The 27440-nt window shown below is 45.1% G+C and overlaps 1 protein-coding gene across 1 annotated transcript in view; it reads left to right on the top strand.

Annotated features, from left to right (window-relative positions):
* Positions 1-9704, top strand: part of LOC147058885 (zinc finger protein basonuclin-1-like) — a 48172-nt gene extending 38468 nt beyond the window's left edge. The window contains 3 exon segments of the mRNA XM_085907163.1: positions 7674-9579; positions 9582-9624; positions 9626-9704. Coding sequence (XP_085763289.1) covers positions 7674-9579; positions 9582-9624; positions 9626-9704 — 2028 coding nt within the window.
* Positions 9705-27440: the final 17736 nt, after the last annotated feature.

The following is a 27440-nucleotide window of genomic DNA, read 5'->3' as shown; positions in this document are numbered from 1 at the left end:
TCAGATTTTTGTAATCTATATCTACATCAGGCATGGGAACGTAAACAATCTGGCAAAGAATGAGTAGAGCAAGGCTGTATATATGTATATATTGGCTTGTCTGAATGGTGAGCAGGTGAAGGCTGTTAGAGTGATGAGGTGTTGGTGATCAGCAGAGTGAGGGCGGGGCAGAGCAGACTGACAGCCACAAGTTCCGCATCTTCAAGTAAAAAAAAATTGTGTTTCAGTTTCCCCATCACTGTTAATATGCACACACACACACACACACACACACACACACACACACACACACACACACACACACACACACACACACATGCACACACATACATACACACACCATCATCATCATCATCGGCGGTCACTCGAAGTGAGTATGACTGTCCCCTCCTAGGGTCATCTACTTGTGGGTCCTCAGGTGGCTGTGGAGGCCGATCTGCGATCCACATATTTTGGTGTAGTATGGGCATGGGAAAGTCAAGGTGGTTTGTGGTGGGAGAGCCTTTTTCTGTCTTTCCTTGCAGTGCTTTCGCTTCGTTTCTGCGATGCCACGGAGTTCCAGTTCATGATATGTAGCTCCTTCTTCCAAGGATTTTTTCCAAGTGCGCCTGTCCAGTACACAGTGCTCCCAGTCATTTGATGTGATGTGAAACTTCTTCAGGCTGATCCTGTCCATGAAGCATTTATTTTGGCCGCCGGCAGCTCACTGAACTTTCTTCAGCTGTGAGTAGAGGATCTGTTTGCGGAGGCGTGTGTTGGGCATGCGGATGACGTGACCTGTCTATCGGAGTTGGTGCTGCATTATTGTGGTGTTGATGCTGAGCATGTTTGCTTCCTCCAGAATGCTGATGTTGGTGCATCTGTCTACCCAACTGATCCTCAGCATGTTCCGCAGAGATCTCTGGTGATGCCCTTCCAGGGCTTTGAGGTACCGGCTATAGGTGGTCCAAGACTCAGCTCCATACAACAGGGTAGGGAGGACAACAGCCCTGTAAACCAGGAGCTTTGTTTGGGCCTTTAAATCCTGGTCTTCAAAGGCTCTTTTCCTGAGTCTTGCATACGCTCCACTAGCACAGCTCAGCCAGGTTGATCTCTGAGTCTGTCAGCTTTAGATGAAAGAAGGCTGCCAAGGTAGGGGAAGTGGTCAACAGTTTCAAGTGGGGTGTTGTCCACTTTTATGGTGGGTTGGGTGGAGGTTGATGTAGGACCTGGGTCTTTGTGATGTTCAATGTTAGAACCAGGGCTCTGTATGCCTTAGCAAACACATTCAGGATGCCCTGGAGGTCCTCGGCAGAGTGTGCTGCGATGGCGTAATCATCAGCATATTGGAGCTCCATGATGGTGGTGTTGGAGACCTTGCTCTTGGCTTTGAACCTGAGCAGGTTGAAGAGCCTGCCATCAGTCCTGTAGACAATTGGGATCCCCTGAGGCAGCTCCTCGCCAATAAGGTGGAGTATTGCAGCTATGAAGATTGCGAACAGGGTTGGTGCAATGATGCATCCCTTTTTCACACCAGTTTCGAAGGGCTTGAACTCTGAGCCACTGTTGGTGAGCACTGTGGCTGACATGCCTCAGTATCCTTAGGTACTTCTCATGGCAGCTATACCTTGTTAGTATACTCCACAGGGCCTGGCAGTCTACAGTGTCAAAGGCCTTTGTCAGGTCTATGAAGGCCATATACAGAGGCTGCCCATGTTCACGGAATTTCTCCTGGAGTTGGCGTGCTGTGAAGATCATGTCGGCTGTACCTCTGGATGGACAGAAACCACACTGTGATTCTGGGAGTATTTTCTCAGACAGTGGTAGCATTCGGTTCGCCAGAACACGGGCAATGACTTTGAGCCCTTTCTGTCCACCTGGAGTTCTTGAGTTCCCTCACACGGCTCTGGACTTCCGCCTTAGTTCTGGAGTGAGCCGCTCATTTGATCTGGCATGTTATGTCATTTTGGCAGGCACGAAAGGTTTTCCTTTTATTGAAGATGAGCTGTTCTATCGCAGTCGTTTTCATCAAACCAGTCCCGATGTTTTTTTTTTTTACTTGTATCCAAGGGTGGTTTTGCAGGTATCAAGGATAGTGGATTTGAGCAGGCTCCAGTGCTGTTTGATGTTATCAGGGTTTTCCTGTTGAAGACTTTCCCCAAGACAGGCCTGAAGCCTCTGTTGAATGACAGTGTTATTCAGACCTCCAAGGTTAAGTCTTGGCCTGATCTGCTTCTTTTGTACCCTCCTCTTCCTCCTGAGTTTGATGGATAACGTGGAGCGTATGAGTCGATGATCTGTCCAGCAGTCATCGGTGTCAATCATGGCCCTTGTGATGTTCACATCACGACGGTCCCTGGCTCGTACAACGACATAATCAATGAGATGCCACTGTTTGGAGCGAGGGTGTCTCCAGGATGCCTTAAGTTTTTTTTTCTGGTGAAAGAGTGTGTTAGTGATGGTGAGGTCGAAATGAGCACATATGCTGAGAAGCAGAACTCCATTAGAGTTGATGTTCCCGATGCCTTCCTCTCCTATGGTGCCCTTCCAGAGGTCTTGGTCTCGGCCGACCCTGGCGTTGAAATCTCCTAAGAGAATGATCTTATCCTCTCTGGATTCTTGACAGTGTCTCATTTAGGCAGGCGTAGAAGGTCTCTTTCACTTCCTCCACAGTCTAAGGTAGGGGCATAGGCACTCACAACTGTTGCCATCTTGTTGTTGTCAAGCATCAGACGGATAGTCATGAGACACTCATTGATCCCCACAGGAAGTTCAGAGAGGTGACTAATGAGGTGGTTCCTGATGGCAAACCCAACACCATGGATCCTGGGTTCATCAGCAGCTTTCCCTTTCCAAAGAAAGTGTAGCCTCCTTTCTCCTACTTTTGTTGTCTTTCAAAAGTAAAGTTAAAGTCCCAATGATCATCGTCACACACATGCATCTGGGTGTGGTGAAAATTGTCCTCTGCATTTAACCCATCCCCATGTGATTTTGATCCATCCCCTGGGGGAGAGGGGAGCAGTGAGCAGCAGTGGTGCCGCGCTCGGGAATCATTTGGTGATCTAGCCCCCATTTCCAACCCTTAATGCTGAGTGCCAAGCAGGGAGGCAATGGGTTCCATTTTTATAGTCTTTGGTATGACCCGACCGGGGTTTGAACCCACAACCTTCCAGTCTCAGGGAGGACACTCTACTACTAGGCCACTGAGCTGGTTCTAGGCCACTGAGCTGGTTTCATCTGCCCGGCGGGTCTCAAGAAGGGCAGCCAGGTCGATCCGGCATCTCCTCAGTTCTCTAGTGTGATCGCAGTTCTCCTCTTCGGTCTGTCATTGGTTGCACTATCCATTAGAGTGCGCACATTCCAGGCTCCAAAATTCATCATGATTTTATGTTTTCGACCGCAAGTGATGAGCCCTCTGATTGCGGTAATTCAGTCGGGAGATTTGAGGCAGGCTATTTTTAGGGCACCTTTTCTAGCCCCATATGGGGTGAGCAGAGTGGACCCTAAAAAGAGCTGCTCAGTCATGGGTGCGGCTGCCATAAGGCTCTTTCTGCCTCGTTCCAAGAGCCTAGCGACTGAACCCAACACCCACCACCTGATGTGCCAGTTTGTGACTAGAGGCTTCCAGATCTCACATTCCTGCCCCCGTCGCCACTTACTGGTCGCCATAGGACCAGGGATGTAAGGTGGATTCCCTGATAAGGATGCCTGTGCGTGACTTTGTTTAAAGTGGGGAGACTGGTGCACAGACAGTCACCACACTGTCCTTGATAGATCGGGGTCAGAATCCAGTGGCATGGAGCTCAAGACGACTGGTGACCCTTTTCTGCTGCAGCCTTCATCCGCCTTCCCACCCGTTGTAATGCTCCCCTTAGGTCAGCCATCATCCTCCACCTGGTCCACCGTTGAGGTCTTCATTATTTACCCTTAGCTGGAGCTGTTTACCCACAGTGGTTGATGGACAGTAGGGCGTATCCACACACCGGTGGGCCTACATGCCACCCCTGGGGCCCACTACTGCTCCGAGATACTGCACAACTTAGCCTGGAACCGCAAGGTACCAGTTACCGTGTGTGGCCACGAGGAGGTGTGTGCAAGTCTTGGCAATGGAGAGGCTGTGTACTGGCTGAGGAGGCTTATGTACTCGGCTCCTCTTTTCACCTCCGGAAACAGAGAGCTAGACGGTGGCGGTAGCTGAAAGCAGAAAGGTGGCAAGCAGAACCAGCATGCAGCATGCGCAAACTACAGGCACTACTACGCCAACACTACTGACGCATCACATGCCCTGTGTGCTGATGGAAAACACACACACAGAAATATGGTTTCGAATTCACGCAGATCACCGATGCTGTGTGTGTGAACCCAACAACTTTTGTGAAGACAGTGTTATCATTTGAGTGTTATCGTTCGGTCGTTGTGCTGTCCAGCTGAGCATAAATAGTCAATGAACTAATGTTTTATGTCCATGGTAAAACAAATGTCCCGCTGGATATTGTCAATCGGAGAATGAACGTTTTGTGACATTATGGAGTTCTGCTAAACACGTGCATTATAGAGTTCTGCTAAACATGTGTCTGTAAAGTAGTGCTGGCTTGGAATAAAAGTGAATGAAACTTTGGACTGAAGGCAGCGCCATATTGACATGCTAAGTCATACAACAGAGTGTTCGCTGTCAGCGCATTTACAGAGGTGACCCTGAGCAATATACGAGTGTATTTTTGGTATTTTAATGTGTTTTAGTTTCTCACCAGCCTAATACAATTCTAGACACATAATTCAGACTGTACTGTTTTTCATGACTGCATTTCACATTAGTTTACCAATTAGTTTTAGCCTGTCAAGCTTCTCACATTCTATATTTTTCGCTTGCTGTGTTGCGGACTTATCGTACTTTCCACACTATTAGGCACTTAAAAACTTAAAATTTACTCAAAAGAACAGTGCACCTCATAATGCAGAGAGCCTTAAAAAGTGATCAATTGATGAATTTGTTGATCCATCCTGGTTGTACACAGCGGTCTGCCAAAATGTTTCAGTACGTTTTAGTATGATTAGTAAATTACAAGGTCGCATCGCTTCCTAGCATTACGGCAACTGTGCAATACGCCCCAGCAGTCTTTTCACAAGCAAATTACAACAGTCACGTATCTGACTCACATTCAAAGATCGCAGGGGGGGGAAAGACACCCTGGGGAATACGCCCCAGCAGTCTTTTGACAAGCAAATTACAACAGTCACGTATCTGACTCACATTCAAAGATCGCGGGGGGGACGCCGTGGCCAACTGACCACACATACACATTCAAAAAATGGCGGGAAAAAATGCTGCAGCCACAGATCACACAAATACATTCAAAAAATTGGCGGAAGAAAATGCTGCCGCCACACGATCAGGACGTTCCCCCTAATTTAGCAGGAAGTAAACCAGAATTGCCCAAAAATGAACCGGAAGTGGCGCAAATTGAACCAGAAGTGCCCCAAACCAACCACAAGTGCCCTAAATTGAACCAAACGTGCCCCAAAAAACTGGAAGTGCCCCAAATTGAACCAGAAGTGCCCCAAACAAACCAAGAGTGCCCCAAATTGAACTGGAAATACCCCACACAAACCAGAAGTGTCCTAAATTGAACCGGAAGTGCCAGACTTTTAAGCTGTTAATCTTATTCCTACCTATCCCGAAACTTCCCACTTTTTAAAATTTTGCAATATTTAATTTTTCACTTCTAATTTCTACATTTTGACCGATTCAATCCATTCCAACTTAACCTTTTCATCTTGCATTCCATCTTCAACATTTTCAGCTTATTTACAGTTGTATAAAATTAGATTATGAGATCATTTGACATCATGCTGTAGCATTCTCGAAGTATGTATTTATTCAGCTTCTTCGCCTTCACACACAAAATGCCAAATACTAGTTCTGTATATACCGTATTTTTCAGACTAAAGGTCACTCCGGAGTACAAGTCGCATCAGCCTTAAAATGCACAATAAAGGGGGAAAAAACATATAAGTGCCACCGGAGTAAAAGTCGCATTTTGGGAGAAATGTAAAATTTAAAATCCAACACCAAGAACAGACATGAACCAGCTACAACAGGCTAAGCGATATGGTATGCTAACGTGGCATAAACACAAACGAGGAGCTGAGAACAGGCCTAACATAACATTAACAGTTATTAAAATAACTATAACATAAATAATACGTTTATCAAAAATATTCAAAAATCCGCGATGTAGTGAAACTGCGATAAACGAACCGCGATGTAGCAAGGGATTACTGTCATTTGAACTGCAAGTGACGTCACCGGTGCCACGCGGCGGTTGTTTACATAAAGGACAAAGAATTCGATCACGGGATGAAGAAGGGCCCCACGTTTGAAGGATTTAATGATTTGGAGTGACACGTGTTATTTATGTAATACTTATTTGAATAACTCTGAATGTTACGTCAGGCCCGTTCTCAGCTCCTCGTTTGTGAATATGTCACGTTAGCGTATCGTATCGTTTAGCCTGTTGTTGCTGGTCAATGTCTGTTCTTGGTGTTGGATTTTGACAAATAAATTTGCCCCAAAATTGCGACTTATACTCCGATGCGACTTATCTATGTCTTTTTTCACTTTATTGTGCATTTTATGGCTGATGCGACTTATACTCCGGAGCGATTTATGGTCCGAAAATTACCGTATTCCTTTTTTCAGTTGTTTTTTGTTTGGTTTATTTGTTTCTTTTATGGACTTGGACATGGCGCTTTAAAGTGTTAATTGCTTTATTTGTTTGTTTTTTCTCTATTTTTCATGTTTTGAATATGTTCAAGATGAAGATAAAGATAAAATAACATCTGAAGTGATCAACTATACTAAAAATAACATGTGAAGTTATCAATTATACTAATAAGTAATGTTTAAATGATCAAGTAAAAATTTGTGAATAATTTCACATATTAATCGCTCCTGACTATAAGTCGCCACCCCACCCAAACTATGAAAAAAAAAAACACGACGCTTCTTCTTCGCTTTGGCCTGGACATCCACTTTTTGATTTCCGTATTATATATTTTATATGCCCTCTTTGCATCCATTGCAGCCTGGTAATCCTGAAATGGGGATCCTTCCATCTGTGGTCCCTTCTCAAGGTTTCTCACTTTTCCCCTGGTAGGGTTTATTTGAGTATTTCCTTGCCCTTTTGGGAGCTCAAGATCAGGGGATGCTTTGAGAATAATTGACCATTGTTTGTCTATGTGAATCCCTTTGAGACTGCTTGTGATTTAGGGCTATACAAATAAACTTGACTGGACTTGACTTGACTTAACTCATAGTCTGAAAAATACGGTATGTTATTATGATTGATATGAATCAGAAATCAACACAAATGGTGTAAATCTATATTTATCTATACAATACAATCTACATTTATATGAGTAGAATTGATTGTATTATTATATGGCCGTATAAAATATCTCAGTTTTTTTCTCTGTGCCAAAACCTTATCTGATTCTTCTCTTCTGCAGTCATGTCTAGGGCAGGGTTTGTCATCAAGCCTACAGTATAAATATGAATGTGTAATGCAGAACACAAGACTAATGCGTAAATGTTCTTTGTTTCCATTTCACTTTCATTCTATTGTATCGATTTATATACCCTTTCCGAATAACCTTTAGAATTTTGCTATTTATTTCCCCTGTTCTGTCTGTAGGATGTAGCAGGAAAAGTACTGGATCGATGGGCTATTATGACATTTGAGGAGGAGATTGCAACTCTGCAGCAGTTTCTGCGCTTTGGTGAAACCAAATCCATCGTGGAACTCATGGCTCTACAAGACAAGGAGGGTCAATCAGTATTAGTTCCCAGCACTCGGACCATCTCAGATATTCATACATTCAATGAGCGAAACAAGTCATGCTCTTCTGCTATCTTGTCTACAACCAAAGCAGAGAAGCAGAAAGGCAACAACATGCAACACTTTGAGAAACTTATTAAAAGCATGGCCTTCATATTGCCTTTCCAGCTCTTAAATTCTCTTCCAGCTCAATGTCTTGGCTCTCCAACAGGTTCATGCCAGCAGCTTCATGAGCAATACCAGGAGTCATGCCACGGGTCAGTAAAGCACCAGAGTCAAAGGCAAGGTGATCAAGCGCAGAAAAAGATTACTAGTGAGAAAATCCGCCAAATTACATCTTCAGCAGACAGCAGCCATATCGGTACCAACTCTGTCACATCCACTGCTCTTCAAGACAACCAGGTGGAATGTCTTTCCTCAACAACAAAGATTGAGGTGGGAGATTTTTCTACTGGCGACAACTACTCTGATGGGCCCCCCACAACCTCCATGATCTCTGATGTGATTCAAATGTCAGCCTTTGGTAGGATGCGCATTGGGCACACTGGATTGGGGATTTCAATAGGAAGTAGGGGTGGAGGATCTCTGAAGAAGGGTCGTGTATTTTGCAATGCCTGTGAGAAGACATTCTATGACAAAGGCACACTTAAAATCCATTACAATGCAGTGCACCTTAAGATAAAGCACAAGTGTACAATTGAGGGATGCAATATGGTATTTAGCTCACTGCGCAGTCGCAACCGCCACAGTGCAAATCCTAACCCACGACTTCACATGTCCTTGAATCGCAACAACCGACAAAAATACATACAGGACATTTTATCTGCTGATGAATACTATCCTGGAGAGAAAATATCTGAGCAAGTCACATCCATTCCAACTTGCTCTGCAAAACGTCACAGATCAATATATAGCTACACGGTGGAGCAAGTGGATAGTGGCCTAAAGATACACAAGAGCTCATTCCCCAGTATAGGCCAGCGTGGCATTCTCTTTCCCAATTTAAAGACAGTACAGCCAGTCCTGCCTTTCTATCGCAGCCTTGTTACACCAGCAGAAATTGCCCATGCTACGGGAATACTACCCTCACTCCCCCTACTGTCACCATCGGTGTCTGTTAAACATACTACTGTTCATGACATCTGTAATGCTGACCCCATTCCCAAAAAAAAGTCTCGAAAGTCAAGTATGCCCATAAAGATAGAAAAGGGGATGTTGGAGCAAAATGACCAGACTGATAAGGGGACTAACTTTGAAAAGAAAATTCCTTTGCTCGACCCAGACAAAGAAGCCCGTGGTTGTCATGGAGCAAAAAAGGAAATTATTTTCATGGAGGCTGAGTTTGAGCATGAAGAGAAAGGAATATATTTTCATGAAGCTCAAGAAAGGAAAGGTAAAAAGTATTTGTCAGACCAAACCATACAAAAGCATAAGGATGACACCATACAGCAAGTAAAAACAGTAACTACTATTAGTTCATCCTCTTCTTTAAAAAACAATTTCATCAAGAGCCTTCGTAACAATCAGTTGGACAGTCAGGAACTCAGCTTTAATGAGGAAATTGATGGCACAGAGTGTAAAAATACAAAATATGAAGATGAACAAATTTCAAAGCGAAAATACAGTGAGCATTGGCTGACAAATGAGAATGCTCTTCAACTTTTAGACCACAAGAAAGAAGCATCTGAGGGCTGTGTAGACTGTCAGGATAAGATACCCCACTATGAAATCTATGGTAAGACTTTTAAGAACCTTGACAGTGTCTGTTGCACTACAAAAATGTGCACCATAAGAAGATGTACTTGTGCAATGCAGTGCTGCAGTGCAATGTTTCCCTTGCGCAGGAGCCAGATCAGTGAGAAAAAGAGAAGCCTGCATCTTGCGTGAATATAAAATACGTAAAAGGACGTAGACGAGTGTGTTAAATCATACAATGGAAGTGGTGCAGTGCGGTAGCTTCATATTCATGAAATGGTTAACTGAGTGCATATTAACAATAGCCTAAGCCAACTGTGATTCATACATAAGTGGAGTGGTGAGCAAAATAGGGGCTAATAATTGAGTTAAACATTTGTTTCCGAAATTATCAACCCAGTCCATGTGATCTGAAACATCTCTGTACACGCTAACAACATTGTGTGACACCCCTTTTTTTTTTTTTATCGTAATGATAATGTCTAGATGTCCCTTAAATGTTTTCTACAGTATAGGTTATGTTATGTATATGTTCCTTGAAGGGAGGAGAAAGCGAGGATGGTTCATTTTTCATTAACTAGCCCAGTTTATGTATCTTTTTATCAGGAAAATGATAAAAGTTAACATGTTTTAGCAAGTTATCTTTTTCTATTTTATCCATTTATTTTGGCAAATACGAAAATACGACATGTTCTGAGACGCTATATGGCAGATGAATTGTTCATACATCGTTACATGTTCAATTAAAATTGGTAAGGGATCATTAGACTCACATTTCCCCTGAAGTCCACATATGGGTATCTCCTCCGTCGTCTATCCAAAAAGGAAAAAAGGAGGTGCTTTAAACCAGTGGTCAACCTTTTTTGCGCCACGGACCGGTTACGTGTCAGAAATATTTTCACGGACCGGCCTTTATATAAATAAACAATACATTTATTTAACTAAATAATACATTTATAATAAATATATAAATACGATGGACTGGCATAAAAACAAGTATAAACGACAGAAAAATAAAACTCACAATTACCTTGAATTAGTGGGAGCACTGAGCTTGTTTCTCAGAAACGAGCCGGTCCCATCGAGGCCATTTGTCATTGTTATTACTATTTTTCCAATCACTGTAACAGTATGATATAATGTTATCACTTGTACCAAATGTATGCGTACTGATATAAAGAGTTGAAGCAATAATAAGAGAGAAAGAATTGACAGTGTAAATCCGTTCGTACAATAAATGCTGACCAAGCTGGCACAAAGCAACAAGCTGGATGTGTTTTCTTATTATAATCACAGACACTATAACTTGGTGGCAGCGCCAGAGGATTTTGCCTCACTTCTTTGGTGAGTTGTGTCCAGTTCAGGAATGTGCAAACTACGGCCCGCGGGCCACATCCGGGCCACGGGGCCGTTTAATCCGGCCCACCAAACCTGAATAAATTGTATGACAAAACTTTTTTTTGTGGTCATTTTTCCTGCAATTACTATGTTTCCCCAGTAGATGAGGAAGCGCCCGCCCGCGTATTTACTCCCGAAAGTGCGTGTACGAAAGTAGCACGGACCCGGCGCACTCCGCTCTATTTCCATCGGTGCCGAATTTCGAGTGTGGGCTGTGACGTCAGCATTCTCGTAATTCGCGCGCTGAGCTTTCAGATAGTTATCCGCTAATGCCACCCACAAACCTTCCCCTGAAATCCTTCCATCAAAATGAGTGGCCCGAGGAAAAGAAAGGTGGACACGGAGTGACGATTGTTAAAAAAGAGTGGACAGTTTGGCTCGACCTACGTGTGTGAGCAGACGTTCAGCCACATGAACGTCAACAAAGCCCGTCACAGATCTAGGTTAATGGACCGACACCTGGGCTCTATCCTAAAAATTACCACAAATTTTACTCCAGAACACGATGCACTAGCTACAAAGGGAGACCAACAATACTATTGATTCCTTTATTACTTTATTTAGATGTATTCTTTCACTGATTCTTCAAGATGATGTATTTGGTGATGTTTGACGTTTGATGTGATTACGGCTCATTTGATGAACATATTTCATAAATCAGACCTGCAGGCGCTGAAGTGATGGAAACTATTATTCATAATAACGGTGTAATATTTAATGAGACTCACTGACAGTAGTTCTTTGGTGAAATATTTTTTTAATGCTGTTAATAATTGCGTTTGTTTTCAAAAAGTTTTCTTTGAATATCCATGCTTTACTACCTACTAAAAGTAAAAACCTTCTTTGCAATAACCTCTACATGTCATTTCTATGACTTCACACAAACACTACATCCATCTGCTCCTGGTTCGGCCCCCCCGGTCAAAATTTAGAACCCAATTCAGCCCGCGTCAAAATGTTTGCCCACTTCTGGTCTAGTTGTTTCGACTGGAGAAGACGTGCGGCGCTAACAGTTAGCAACGCTTAGTATTGCAAGACAAGCTACCATCAGCAGCTACCATCAAAAGCTCCACAGACGTGTTCTCAACTCCAGCAACTTGTCTAAGACATGGAAGACAGACGGACAAGTTTCAACTTTATGTTGGAATGACTGTGGCAAAGGATAACGAGAGAAGAGGCTCTTCAGTTATCTGGTTGGAGAAAGTGTCAGAGAGCTGCTTGATACACTAATGAGAGACACAGAGGCTGAGTTGAAGTTGAAGGACATGACTGAGAAGTTTGACACCTACTGCAGTCCAACAGTGAATAAAACTGTGGATATAATTTTTTCACCAGGCATTACTGAATCAGTTGACAGTTATGTCACAAAATCCAAAGTTTTTGCTGAAAATTTTAATTTTGCTACATTGAGGGATAGGATTGTGTGGGGATTAACGATGCCAGCATGCGGGTAAGACTACTGAGGGAGAAGGCCTTGACTTTGGACTTGTGCCTTCAGCTCTGCAGAAAAGCGAAGTTTTCGCTGTGAAAACTGCAGGGCCATAGTGGGACAAGTGAAGGAAGTTCACACTGAGCACGGAGCTTCCTGCCACCAGCAAACAGACACAGAGAGCATGGTGCAAGTTCTGTGGTAGGACGCTCGAGAGAAACTACTGTATTTTTTTGGACTAAAAGTCGCTCCAGAATATACGTCACATCAGCCATAAAATGCACAATAAAGTGAAAAAAAACATATTTCCGTCGCATTTTGGGAGAAATCTATTTGACAAAATCCAACACCAAGAACAGACATTAATGAGCAACAACAGGCTAAACGATATTCAAAATTCAAGAATTTTTATTCGTCATGTTTGAGCGTGCCAAACAAGGAATTTTACTTCGGTACGTCACAGCCTCTGTTCAACATTTAGGTGACTAACAACACTCAGGACATGTAAAAAATGACGAATATTCTCAAACATCCCCTGATCTTAAACTCCCGGGAGGCCAAGGAAAATCTCAAAACTACAACTAGGGGAAATGAGAAACCTTGAGAAGAGACCACAGATGGAAGGGTCCCTCTTCCAGGATGACCAGGCTGCAATGGATGCAGAGAGGACACATGATACAAACAGTGTAGACAATTCACAAAAGGTGTGTGGAGGATGTTATTGCACAGCAATGACTCTGAGACTCTAAGAGTGGTGTGAGTTCATCAGAGCAACAGCCTGGGGGAAGAAGCTGTCTCTGTGTCTGCTGGTTTTGGCGTACAGAGCTCTATAACGCCGTCCGGAGGGGAGTAGTTAAAACAGACTGCAGCCTGGGTGAGAAGGGTCTTGCACGTTTCCTGGTCCTGGACAGGTATAAGTCTTGGATAGATGAGAGGTTGATTCCAATTATCTTTTCTGCAGTCCTGATTGTCCGCTGCAGTCTGTGCTTGTCTGGTTTGGAGGCCAATCCAAACCAGACAGTGATGGAGGTGCAGAGGACAGACTGGATGATGGCAGTGTAAAAGGTCTTCAGCAGCTCCCGCGGCAGGTTGAACTTCTTGAGCTGTCTCAGGAAGTACAGCCTCTGCTGGGCCTTCTTCCGGACAGAGTCTATGTGGCCGGTCCATTTCAGATCCCATGAGATTGTGGTATCCAGGAACTTGAAGGTGTCTGAGGAGAGTATAGTATTACTGCGGATAGTAAGGGGTGAAAATGTTGAAGGGTCTCGCCTGAAGTCCACTGTCATCTCCACGGTTGAGCGGGTTCAGCTCCAGGTCGTTTTGGCGGCACTAGTGGACCAGCCGCTCCACCTCCTGTCTGTAAGCAGTCTCATCACCGTCCCGGATCAGTCTGAGGAGGGTGGTGTTGTCTGCATACTTCAGGAGCTTTACAGGAAAGTCACCTGAGGAAAAATCGTAGGTGTAGAGAGAGAGGACCAGTGGTGAGAGGACGCACCCCTGAGGGACGCCAGTATTGGTGGTCCGGGTGTCAGATGTGATGCTCCCCAGCTTCACACGCTGACTCCTGTTGGTCAGGAAGCTGGTGATCCACTGACAGGTGGAGGCAGGCACCGCGAGCTGGAAAAGCTTCTGTTGGAGGATGTCAGGAGCGCTAGCGTTGAACGCCGAGCTGAAGTCCACAAACAGGATCCTGGCGTACGTTCCTGGGGTGTCCAGGTGGTGCAGGATGTAGTGCAGTCCCATGTTGACTGAATCATCCACCGACCTGTTTGCCTGGTAGGCAAACTGGAGGGGGTCAAGCTAAGCTAGATATGGTATGCTAACGTGACATAAACACAAACGAAGAGCTGAGAATGAGCCTGAGGTAATATTAACAGTAATCCAAATAACTATAACATAACACGTTTATCAAACCATCTGTGTCACTCCAAATCATTAAATCCATCAATCGAATTTGTCGTCTTTTCTATACACAACGCCGCGTGTGCGGCGCGCTGCCGATGTCAGACTTGTCAGTTGCAGTTCAAATTATTTCACAGGTCCATATAACTATGTATAAAGTATATATCAAATAACTATCATCTATGATCTTATATAACTATTATCTTGGCGAGAATGATCCTCAACCCGCTCATAAACCATGTTGCTGAGAACGTTATCCCTGAATCCAAAAATGGTTTCCATGCAGGCAGAGGTATCTGTGACATGATCTTTGCCATCCAACAGCTGCAAGAAAAGTGCAGAGAGCAGAATAAGGGTCTCTATAAAGTGTTTGTCGACCTCACCAAGGCCTTTGACACAGTCAATCGCGAGGGCCTATGGCAGATCCTTGGCAAGTTTAGCTGCCCAGGGAAGCTGACCTCTCTCATCGCTTCCTTCCGTGATGGGATGCAAGCCAGGGTCCTAGAAAATGGTGAAGTATCTGAGCCATTCCCAGTCAGGAACGGAGTGAAGCAAGGATGTGTCCTGGCGCCAACCCTCTCCTCCATCCTGTTCTCTGCAATGCTGCTGGACGCGTTCACAGACTGTGACCGAGGTGTCTACATCCAGTTCCGTTTCAGTGGCAAGCTTTTCAACTTGCGGAGGCTCCAGGCAAGGACTAAGGCGTTTGAGGCTCTACTGCGGGAATTCCTCTTTGCTGATGACTGTGCTCTGACAGCTACAACTGCAGACGACATCCAGCACATTGTGAACCGCTTCGCAGAATCCTGTAAGCGCTTTGGGCTGACTATAAGCCTGGGGAAGTCAGAGGCCATGTTCCAACCGCCCCCGTAACCTCAGACCCCTGCTGTGCTCCCCCCACCATCAGTATCCATTGACAACACGGACCTCAAGACCGTGGAGAGGTTCTGCTACCTAGGCAGCACAATCTCTGGACAGCGAGATCTCACTGCGCATCTCCAAAGCTAGCTCATCTTTTGGAAGCCTGACAAAGAGGCTGTGGCAAAACCATGGTATAAAGGTGGTTTGACCTGGGTGAGCAATCTGAGGAGAGGACGCTGGCGCTGATTGTTCGCCGCTTCTCCACCAGAATTAGTTTATTTTTAGTGTTTTTAGTGTTTTATTTAATTCTCCACCAGAATTAGTTTATTTTTAGTGTTTTTAGTGTTTTATTTATTTATTTTTTAGCCATTAGCCTAGCAAATGGCTAACACGCAAATTCAGCTTTCTCCAACCGGCACTATATTAACTTACTCCATCCCCCGCTTGCTGGAGCTGAGTAATCACACCATTCCAGGGTGTGTCTCAGTCATCAAAGAACTCGGACTTCTCCGCAGACCTCGTTACATCCACAGAAGTACCCATCGTAACTTTGTTTTCTCCCAACCTGCCCATAACGCTATTCCATCCATCTGCTCCTCCACCGCCCGATATCCCGTCGCATGTCCAACACGTCATCAGAGACCCGGCACACTTGGATCTTATTGTAGCAACCAAGCGGGGCTGCAGTACTCCAGGTGGCCTGAAAAACATGGTGTGGTGTCCACTCTTACACGGAGCGGGCTCCGACTCAAGACAGACACCGGGTTGCCGGGAAAACACGGAATGGATATCTCTCTGGCACGGAACGGATTTCAACACGGAGCAGCCCCGGGGTGGCCAGGACAAAACGAACTGAATTTCACTCCAACACACAGTGGACTGCACTTCATGTGGTACAGAAGACGTGGAGTGGATTTCTCTCTTCTTCGCCCCCTACCTAAACGCAGCCCCACATCCACAATCAAAATGGATCTCCTCAACATCCAAGCACTCACCCAGAAATCATCATTTATTCACAACCTCATCCTGGACAAAGGCTTAGACATAATGTGCCTGACTGAGACCTGGCAACCACCGGATGTCTATCAATTCCTCAACGAAGCCTGTCCCTCTGGTTATAAATACATAACTAAACCCCGCAGCACTGGCCGTGGCGGTGGCCTTGCTGTATTCCATCGTCATGATCTAAAGCTGTCCCCCCTCCCTCTACCTGATCACTCCTCATTCGAATCCCTCTCATTCAAATGTAAACCTCCATATCCTGTCACAGTTTTACTTATTTACCGCCCTCCTAAACCAAACTCCGCTTTCATTCCAGAACTATACGATCTACTCACTACCCTCTGTACCTCCACTTCCTCTAATTTAATCATATTAGGTGATGTTAACATCCATGTCGACACCCCCTCCCGCCCCCCTGCCTCTGACCTGTTGCAACTATTGGACTGTTTACACCTCACTCAACATGTAAATGTCCCCACCCATGACAAAGGGCATACACTTGACCTTGTCATTTCCTCATCGGCCATAAGCAACCTACAAGTTCACGAGGTTGGTGTGTCTGACCACAAACTTATTCAAATGGAACTGCCTTTCCCACGCCCACTCTCCAAACCCAAGCGGCAAATCTCTTTCAGAAATTTCAAATACATCAACCAAGACACTTTAGCACAGGACCTCCTGCTTCTCTCCTCCTCCTCTGCGACCTTTCCATCAGTCAGCAAGGCAGTGGATCATTACAATAACTCTTTGGCCAAACTTCTAGGTATCCACGCCCCCATAAAAAACAAAACAGTCACTTTTTCACGCTCAGCCCCCTGGTACACCAGTGAGCTGCGGCTGATGAAGTCAACTGGACGCATCCTGGAGCGTCGTCTCAATGCCTCAGGTCTGACCGTGCACAAACAGGCCTATAAAGAACATCAGAAGGCCTACTCAAAAGCCCTTGGGATTGCACGTGCCCAGTTCTACTCCAACATCATAAACAATACCCCTGGAAACTCAAAACAGCTATTTTCAACCATCAACCACTTTCTCAAACCCCAACCCACCACTCCAACGGAATCCTCAGATGTAGTGTGCAATAACTTCATGACCTTCTTTACCGCTAAGGTTGACAACATTCGCACCCAGCTCCTCTCCTCTTCTGGCCCCTCCACTGCCCCTCCACTTCACCTCCACTCCCCTTCATTCCACCTGGGTCAGTCCAGCCTCTCCGCTGTTTCTCCCCTATTTTGCAGTCGGAGGTAGAGGACATCATCAAAAAGATGAAACCCTCCACATGTGCCCTGGACCCTTTCCCCACAGCCCTCATTAAACATCAAATCTCAGCTATCAGTCCCCTAATAACCAATGTCATCAACCTCTCACTCCAGTCTGGCTCTGTACCCCCTGCATTGAAGACAGCCATTATTACCCCCCTGCTCAAAAAACCCTCGCTTGACCCGGACAACCTTGCCAACTACAGGCCAATATCAAACCTCCCATTTCTCTCCAAGGTTCTGGAAAAAGTGGTAGCAGCCCAACTTCACGCCCATCTCACCCGCAATAACATCGCTGAGAAATTTCAATCCGGTTTTCGCTCTGGCCACAGCACCAAAACAGCCCTTGTTAGGGTCACCAACGACCTTCTCATGGCTGCCGATGCAGGCTCCTCGTCACTCCTCATTTTGTTGGATCTGTCCGCTGCATTTGACACTGTCCACCACAACATCCTCCTTAACCAACTTCACTCCACTGGATTCTCTGGCACTGCTCTAACCTAGCTTCAGTCCTACCTCTCGAACCGAACCGAGTACGTTTCCCTGGGAGGGAAAAAATCAGACACACACACAGTCACCTCCGGTGTCCCCCAGGGATCTGTACTCGGTCCTACCCTCTTCATTTTCTACATGCTACCCCTTGGCAATATAATCAGGAAGTTCGGCATCTCATATCACTGTTACGCGGACGACACCCAGCTATACCTCAAACTCAACCCCCCACCCTCTGCAAACCAGCCTCATCCATCTCCCTCATCCATCCTCTCACTGTGTCTGGAGGAGATAAAGGCGTGGATGAATCTCAGCTTCCTACAAGTCAACAGCGATAAAACCCAAGCCATGTTATTTGGCACTTCCCATCAGATCCATACCTGCCCAATCACAACCATCTCATTCGCCGGTCACACAATCCCCCTCTCAGCCACTGTCACCGACCTGGGTGTGATACTGGACTCTCAACTCAACCTAGAGTCACACATAAAACACATCTGCAAAACCTCCTTCTTCCACCTCAGGAACATTTCCAAACTCCGCCCCACACTTACCCTGACAGATGCTGAGAAACTTGTCCACGCCTTTGTCTCCTCCAGGCTAGACTACTGTAACGCACTCCTCATCGGGATCCCTAACAAGAGCCTCCAGAGGCTCCAGTACATTCAAAACTGCGCTGCTAGGATCCTGATGAGGGTGCGGAAAAGCGACCACATCACACCCATCCTCCGTTCTCTGCACTGGCTCCCCATCAAATTCCAAATAAATTATAAGATCGCCCTTCTCACTCACCAGTGCATCCTCGGACATGCTCCCCCATACCTCAAAGAACTCCTTGCCCCCAAATCTGCCACCCGAAACCTCCGCTCATCCAATTCTCACCTTCTCCATGTCCCCAACACCAAGCTGCGTACCATGGGCGACCGGGCCTTCTGCCATGCAGCCCCCACACTGTGGAACTCCCTCCCCGACCACCTAAGAGCACCCCAATCCACTGACTCTTTCAAAACCGGACTTAAAACTCACTTCTTTAATTTGGCATTTCTGTAATTCCTGTTTTTATATCCTGGTTGTCGTCCAGTTGTTTTATACTTGTCCTTGCTTTTTATTCTTGTTTTTACTTGCCATGTAGCACTTTGAGATTCCTCCGAATATAAAGTGCGATATAAATATAATTTATTATTATTATTATTATTATTATTATTAAAGCTTCACACAAAATTTGCTATCTACAGAGCAGTAGTGTTGAGTGCTCTGCTCTATGGCTGTGAAACCATCTACCGTCGCCACACCCAGCAGTTGGAACAGTTCCACCAGAGGTGCCTGCGTTCAATATGTAAGATCAAGTGGCAGGACAAAGTGTCAAACCTCGAGGTCCTGCAGAAGTGCAGCCTCCCCAGCATTGAAAGCCTGACCAAGGCTCAGCTCCGGTAGGTAGGTCATGTCGTCCGTATGTCCGATAGCCGCATACCAAAGATGCTGCTGTATGGTCAGCTGAAGGAGGGACAGCGTGGCCTGGGAAGACCCCGTCTCCGATTTAGGGACACCCTGAACGCCAACCTCAAGAGCTGCATCATCGATGCAGCAAACTGGGAGGACACAGCTGCCGATAGGGAAAGGTGGAGACATCAAGTCACCCAAGGACTCGAGAGCTTTGAACAGGCAAGGACAGAAGCCATCCAAGAAAAGAGAAACCACAGGAAACGTGGTTCTCTCTCGTCAACACTGGACAAAATCCCCTGCAGTATCTGTGGAAGACTGCGTGTCCCAGGGTTAGGGCTACGCTCCCACATGAGGAGCCACGCTAAAAGGAAATAACTGCTAGTCTACTCATCCGACGGGAGATTCCATCATCAAATAACTATCATACAAACAACAATATTATCAAACCATCTGTGTCACTCCAAATCATTAAATCCACCGATCGAATTTCTCGCTGCGTGTGCGCCACACTGCCGACGTCGGACGACGATCGTTGTGAGTTGCAGTTAAAAATATTCCACAGGCCCATATAATTAGAAACAACAATTTTATCAATCTCGGTCACTCCAAGTCTTTAAATCCCGTGATCGAATTCTTTGTCCTTTATGTAAACAACGTGTGTGCCGCCCCGCCGACGTCAGTTGCAGTTCAAATTACAGTAATCCCTTGCTACATCACGGTTCGTTTGTCGCGGTTTCGCTACATCGCGGATTTTTGAATTTGGAAAATTTGGGAATAATTTCACATATAAATCGCTCCTGAGTATAAATTTTGAAGGATTTCAAGTCAAGTCAAGTTTATTTGTATAGCCCTAAATCACAAGCAGTCTCAAAGGGCTTCACATAGACAATCAATTGACAACTATTCTCAAAGCATCCCCTGATCTTGGTCTTAATGATTTGGAGTGACACAAGGTTTGAAAAACTTATTTATGTTATAGTAATTTGATACATTTTATTTCGTGTAGCAACTTGTATATGTTTTTATCGTTTAAGTTCAGTAGTTGTTGGCTCGTTGTACTCTTGTTTTGTTAAATAAAGAGCCGTTTACCAAACCCACGTCTTTCCTGGTACTCTGGTAACGCTACAATATAGTTTTATACTAGATCTGTGTGGCGCGCGCGGCGTTGTTGACATAAAGGACTACGAATTTGATCGATGGATTTAATGATTAGGAGTGACACAGATGGTTTGGTAATATTGTTGTTATATAATAGTTATTTGAAATATACTTTATATATTGTTATATTGATCTATGGAATAATTAGAAATGCAACTTACAGCGAGTCCGATGTCAGCGGCGCATACGCGGCGCACATGCGACTTTATTGTTTACATAAAGGACGATCGATGGTGTTGGAATTTATTTCTAATTTAACATAAACTCAAGTTACTAATCTGACTCCAATTTGTGACCTTACCCAACTGCCACTCATCCAACAATATGCGCGCTCGTTCTGCAATAGAAAGGTATCAGGAAGCCGGCATTTTCACACACGAGTGGATTTATTCCTAACACACAGATCTAATACAAGCACCTGGGTCTCGGGTCCCTCTCAATACAGCTCTGTACGCCTCTGTTGCCACCAGCACACGTACTCTACATCCGAGTTGCCCAGCAATGAGTTATACTAAACAATATGCAAATGGCACAGCAACAAAGGCATTCTGTCATTATTCTATTGGTTATGTGTATACTGCAGTTAACTTTAGTTTGCTCTCATTGGTCTTTCTTCTCCTGCAGAATCACTTGCTGGCTCCTCCTGGTTGTAGTTTTCCTTACAGGGTCACCAGTTGTTATCCACCAGCTGCCCCTGGGTCATCTTGTCCTCCTTGCTGCTCCTGGGTTATCGTTTGTTCTGGAACATTCCATTCTTGCACATCCTTGCACCACATATCTTGTTTTGCTCCCCCCCGTCACACGCTCAGCACTTTACAGTTTCACACTCTCATACACAGGATGTCTAATGAACTACTTTAAGCTCAAACTCTTATGTTCCTTTAATGGATTTATTGAATTGGAGTGACACAGATGGTTTGATAAAAGTGTTATTTTATGTAATAGTTATTTGAATAACTCTGAATGTTACATCAGGCCCGTTCTCAGCTCCTCGTTTGTGTATATGTCACGTTAGCATACCGTATTGTTTAGCCTGTTGTTGCTGGTTCATGTCTGTTCTTGGTGTTGAATTTTGACAAATAAATTTGCCCCAAAAGTGCGACTTATACTCCGGTGCAACTTATGTTTTTTTTTTTTTTTTTTTATGTTTGGGTTTACATATCAAAGTATAGTTGTCAAGATGTATATCAAAAGGATTAAAATAATTTATGTTTGGGTTTACATATCAAAGGATAGTTGTCAAGATGGATATCAAAAGGATCTCCTTTCTGGTTAGTGTTTTCTCCCAGAGTGTTAGCCGTGGCTCGCTATGACTTCATCTCCAGAGACGCGTGGAAGCTGTCTCTGATGCGCGGGGACGTGGTCAACATCTACAACATTCATTCAGTCCCAACTGCCGGAGTCGGTACACTTCCTTATAAACAATGACCATTTCTCTTTTTTATCAACAAGAGCCTAGCTGCGCACATTGTTCTTCTTTCGCTTTCTTTGTCTTTCTTTTCTTTTTTAACATGAAGCATTTAAGAATGAATACTGGCTCATAGCCCGCTGCAGAACAAGCAGCATTTGAGAAGAAATGCTGGCTTATTATTATTATCAGAAGTGATTAGAACTGGGACTGCGTTTGGACGTTTTGACTGCAGCACATCTGCTTCAAATCATCAGGATCGTTTTTAGGCATTTTCAAATCTTGCTGTTAAGCTGATCATTTAAATCGTTAAATCGAGCTAGCATTCCGAGTTGCTATTGTTTGGTGGCCGTTTGTCTACCGTCAATCATCGGACACGTAAGTATGGCTGCGGATCAAGAGGTTTGTACGGCTTCGTGCACCAACTGCACCCTTCTGTTAGAGAGATTGTCCCTGCTAGAGGGACGTGTCCGCCAGTTAGAGTGGATGAGATCCGCCCGGAGTTCTTAAAGGCTCTGGATGTTGTGAGGCTGTCATGGCTGACACGCCTCTGCAACATTGCGTGGACATCGGGAACGGTGCCTCTGGATTGACAGACTGGGGTGCTGGTTCCCCTCTTTGAGAAGGGGGACCGGATGGTGTGTTCCAATTACAGGGGAACCACACTCCTCAGCCTCCCTGGTAAAGTCTATTCAGGGGTGCTGGAGAGGAGGGTCCGTCGGGAGGTCGAACCTCAGATTCAGGAGTAGTGTGGTTTTCGTCCTGGCCGTGGAACAGTGGACCAGCTCTACACCCTTGGCAGGATCCTTGAGGGTGCAAGGGAGTTTTCCCAACCAGTCTACATGTGTTTTGTGGACTGGGAGAAAGTGTTTGACCGTGTCCCTCAGGAGGTTCTGTTGTGGGGGCTTCAGGAGTACGGGGTGCCGAGCCAACTGATAGGGGCGGTTCAGTCCCTGTATCACCGATGCCAGAGTTTGTTCCCCATTTCTGGCAGTAAGTCGGATTCATTCCCGGTGAGGGTTGGACTCCGCCAAGGCTGCCCTTTGTCACCGATTCTGTTCAGAATTTTTATGAACAGAATTTCTAGGCGCAGCCGAGGCGTTGAGGGTGTCCAATTTAGGGACCTCAGCATCGCGTCTCTGCTTTTTGCAGACGACGTGATGCTGTTGGCTTCTTCACTGGAGCGGTTCGCAGCAGAGTGTGAAGCGGTCGGGATGAGGGTCAGCACCTCCAAATCCAAGTCCATGGTCCTTGGTCGGAAAAGGGTAGAATGCCCTCTGGATAGGGATGAGATCCTGCCCCAAGTGGAGGAGTTCAAGTATTTTGCGGCCTTGTTCACGAGTGAGGGCAGGTTGGAGTTAGGAGGCAGAAGAGGGGAAAGCGCGGAGGTGTCCGGACCAGGCTAGCGCCGAACCCAACTCGCCCGGCAGCAGTTAAGTTAAAGTTAACTAGCGCTAGGCTAGACTTCCAGCATGCACATAGCTCCTTGTGTAGACTAGAGCGTCACAGTTTGAATAGTGCTACAATACACATGAACACACTTTCTACTGAGGTGGCAGACAAATCCAAACGCTCCACCCCGACCGGTATAGCTGATGATATGGTGCCTGTTTCAGATAATATTACGTGTGTACCAAATGTTTACTATCAAATTCCTACGGTCGTATCGTCCCGCCGCGCGAATAAACAATTGAGAGGTGATGTCAGGCCTAGAGAACACAATCTTACTTTCATTTCGTTCAAAAATCCTCTGAATTACAAACCCTGACCAACCGATTACACTTAAACTTGGTTTTATGAATATTAGATCGCTTCATACAAAAGCAGTTCTCGTTAATGACCTCATCACGGAACATAATCTAAATATATTTGGTCTTTGCGAGACCTGGTTGAAACCTAATGAACTGCTACCGCTTAATGAGGCCTCGCCTCCAAATTTTGTGAGCTCGCATGTGGCGCGTCCTCGAAAAAAGGGTGGGGGTGTTGCCCTCATCTCGAATTCCGATCTTAGATTTACGCCTCGTTCGCCTAACATATTTAAAACATTTGAAGTTCTCACTGTCTGATCTACCGCTTTACCGTCATTTTATCTTGCTGTTATTTACCGTCCACCTGGGGCTTACGCTAGCTTCCTGGATGAATTTTCAGAATTCGTGGCTGATCTAGTGACAAACGCGGATAATATAATAATCATGGGCGATTTTAACGTCCACATGAATTTACCGTCAGAGCCACTTACTTCGGCGTTTCAGACTCTTATTGATACGTTTGGTTTTACGCAAGCCGTACAGGTAGCAACGCATAAGAATGGTAATACCTTAGATTTGGTATTATCCCGAGGACTGGCAACCTCTAATATAACAGTACTGCCATACACTACTGTTTTGTCTGATCACTACTTAATAAAATTTGAAATTTTAGTTCTTAGTCAAAGACAAGAGAGCAATCAGAATTACAGCAGCCGTAATATTAACTCCATGACTGCGACTGCGCTATCTGAGCTACTGCGACCAGCAACTGCCGTATTGCCCTCATATACCGGCTCTATTGATAATCTTACAAATGAATTCAATGCTACATTGTTAAATGCCATTGACTCGGTGGCGCCGCTACGTCTAAAAACTCGCCGTAGACTGCCTACTCCGTGGTTCACAGATGAAACACGTTCGCTTAAACAATTAAGTAGAAAGCATGAGCGCAAATGGCGTTTAACCAAACTTGAGGTTTTCCATCAGGCATGGCGCGACAGCCTCCTGAAATATAAAGATGCGCTTATCTTGGCAAAAACTCGTTATTTTTCGCAGGTCATTAATCTCAATAAGAACAATCCTAAATACCTATTTGATACGGTGGCAAAGCTAACACTACGCCAGCCAACCCCCGATAGCTCCTTTCACTCGGCTGACGAGTTCATGAAATTTTTTGCTCGGAAGATTGAATCCATTAGGGATGAGATCAAGATGACCATTCCGATCACTCAGTCGGGACCGCCGATTACCGGCGCCGATGATCATGCGATAACCCTTTCAAATTTTAAAAGCGTGTCCTTCGAAAGGCTTACACAATTAGTTAGTGCGGCTAAACAAACAACATGTTTACTTGACCCGCTTCCAACCAAACTACTTAAAGAATTATTTCAAATCTAAGGACCGTCCGTTCTAAATATAATTAATCTGTCTATCTCCTCTGGGATAGTGCCTACAGCCTTTAAAACCGCTATCATTAAACCGCTACTTAAGCGATCAAATCTTGACCCGGACTGTCTTGGTAACTATAGGCCAGTTTCAAATCTCCCATTCATAGCAAAACTGCTGGAAAAAGTAGTAGCGCAGCAGGTTATTGATTACATGGTCGCTAATAATCGATATGAATCTTTTCAGTCTGGGTTTAGAGCTAATCATTCCACTGAGACAGCACTTGCTAAAGTGACTAATGATCTCCTCTTAGCTATGGATTCAAATACTTCATCGGTATTGTTACTACTAGATCTTAGTGCTGCCTTTGACACTGTTGACTTCAATATTTTATTAGAGCGTCTTAAAGGTTGTGTTGGTATTTCGGGGTCAGCACTACACTGGTTTCCTTTGTATCTATCAGACAGGACGCACCGAGTGGTCCATGGCAATGCGTCCTCTGAGCTCTATAAAGTTACGTGTGGTGTCCCACAAGGATCGGTACTAGGACCAATTCTATTTAATATTTATATGACTCCGCTTGGGAACATAATACGTAAATATAATATTAGTTTTCAATGTTATGCGGATGACACCCAATTATATATGCCATTATCAATGACAGATCCGCGGGACTGTTGTAATCTTGAGGCATGCCTTGCAGAGATCAAGCAATGGATGTCTCTCAACTTCCTTCGTCTGAACCCAGATAAAACTGAGATGTTGATAATTGGTCCAGCTCGTTATCAACATTTATTTAAGGAAACCGCTATAACTCTAGATAGCCGTACTATCACTCAGAGTGATACTGTAACTAATCTTGGGGTAGTATTTGACCAAACGCTCTCCTTTCAAAAGCATATTAAAAATATAACCAGAATAGCATTATTTCACCTTCGTAATATTGCTAAGATTCGCCCAATCCTCTCGACCAGTGATGCCGAAATTATTATACATGCATTTATCACGTCGCGCCTGGACTACTGTAATGCATTATTCTCTGGTCTTCCCAAGTCCAGCATCAAAAGTCTACAGTTAGTACAAAATGCTGCTGCAAGGCTGCTCTCACGGACAAGAAAATTTGATCACATTACCCCAATATTAGCCAATTTACATTGGCTCCCGGTCCATTTAAGATGTGACTTCAAAGTTCTTCTGTTAACCTATAAATCATTGCATGGCTTAGCGCCTTCATATCTCGTCGACTTAGTTGTTCTTTATGTTCCGTCTCGTAACCTTCGTTCGCAAAACGCTAGTTTTTTAGTGACACCGAGGGCCGAGAAAATGTCTGCAGGGGCTAGAGCATTTTCCATTCGGGCTCCAGAGCTCTGGAATGCCCTGCCAATGGATATAAGAACTGCTACCTCAGTAGAAACATTTAAGACACGTTTAAAGACGTATTTCTATGATGTGGCCTTTAATTAACCTCTCCCCGACCCCACTCCCCCCACCCCTCCCCGGCTGGGGTGGTGGTTAGGTGACACCCATGCTGACGATGGCTATCTAGATTCTCGTGGACCAATTCAGCATGAAGGAACTGCAGTGGAATACCCTCCTGGAGGACACTGCCAGGACAATCGAAGGCACCTCCGACAGCTCTTGGCTTTGGCCTGGGCATCCACTTTTTGATTTCCATATGATGTATTTTATGTGCCCTCTTTGCATCCATTGCAGCCTGGTGATCCTGAAAGGGGGATCCTTCCATCTGTGGTCCCTTCTCAAGGTTTCTCATTTTTCCCCTGGTAGGGGTTTTTGAGTTTTTCCTTGCCCTTTTGGGAGCCTAAGATCAGGGGATGCTTTGAGAATTATTGTCAATTGATTGTCTATGTGAAGCCCTTTGAGACTGCTTGTGATTTAGGGCTATACAAATAAACTTGACTTGACTTGACTTGGAGTGTTAGAAAGCTCAGCGCCGCCTGTACTTTCTGCGGAAACTCAGGCGAGCAAGTGCTCCTCCTGCCATCATGACCACATTCTACCGTGGCACCATTGAGAGCGTACTCTCCAGTTGTATCGCTGTGTGGGGTGGTGGCTGCACTGAAGACAACATGAAGGCCCTGCAGCACAGTGAACACAGCTAGTAAAATCATTGGGGCTTCACTCCCCTCCCTGAAGGACATTTACACCTCCCGTCTCTCCCGCAAGGCGACCACAATTGTGTGTGATGTGAGTCACCCCGCTCACTCTTTATTTGATCTTCTGCCCTCTGGGAAGAGGTACAGATGCCTGCGATCCCGCACTACCAGACTCACCAACAGCTTCATACTCCAAGCTGTCAGGATCCTGAATTCTTTACCCCCTCCACCCTCGGCTGATAATGTCCTGTTCTTTTGCGCTATATTGTGGCTGTCTGCTGTATGCACAATTGCTCCATTTTGCTCCTCTTATTTGTCTATTTATTTA

This window comes from Syngnathus leptorhynchus, chromosome 3, assembly GCF_054491065.1.
Source record: "Syngnathus leptorhynchus isolate UIUO chromosome 3, UIUO_Slep, whole genome shotgun sequence".
Lineage (NCBI taxonomy): Eukaryota > Metazoa > Chordata > Actinopteri > Syngnathiformes > Syngnathidae > Syngnathus > Syngnathus leptorhynchus.
Note: the sequence above shows the minus strand (reverse complement) of the source record. Positions and strands in the feature narration are given on the sequence as shown.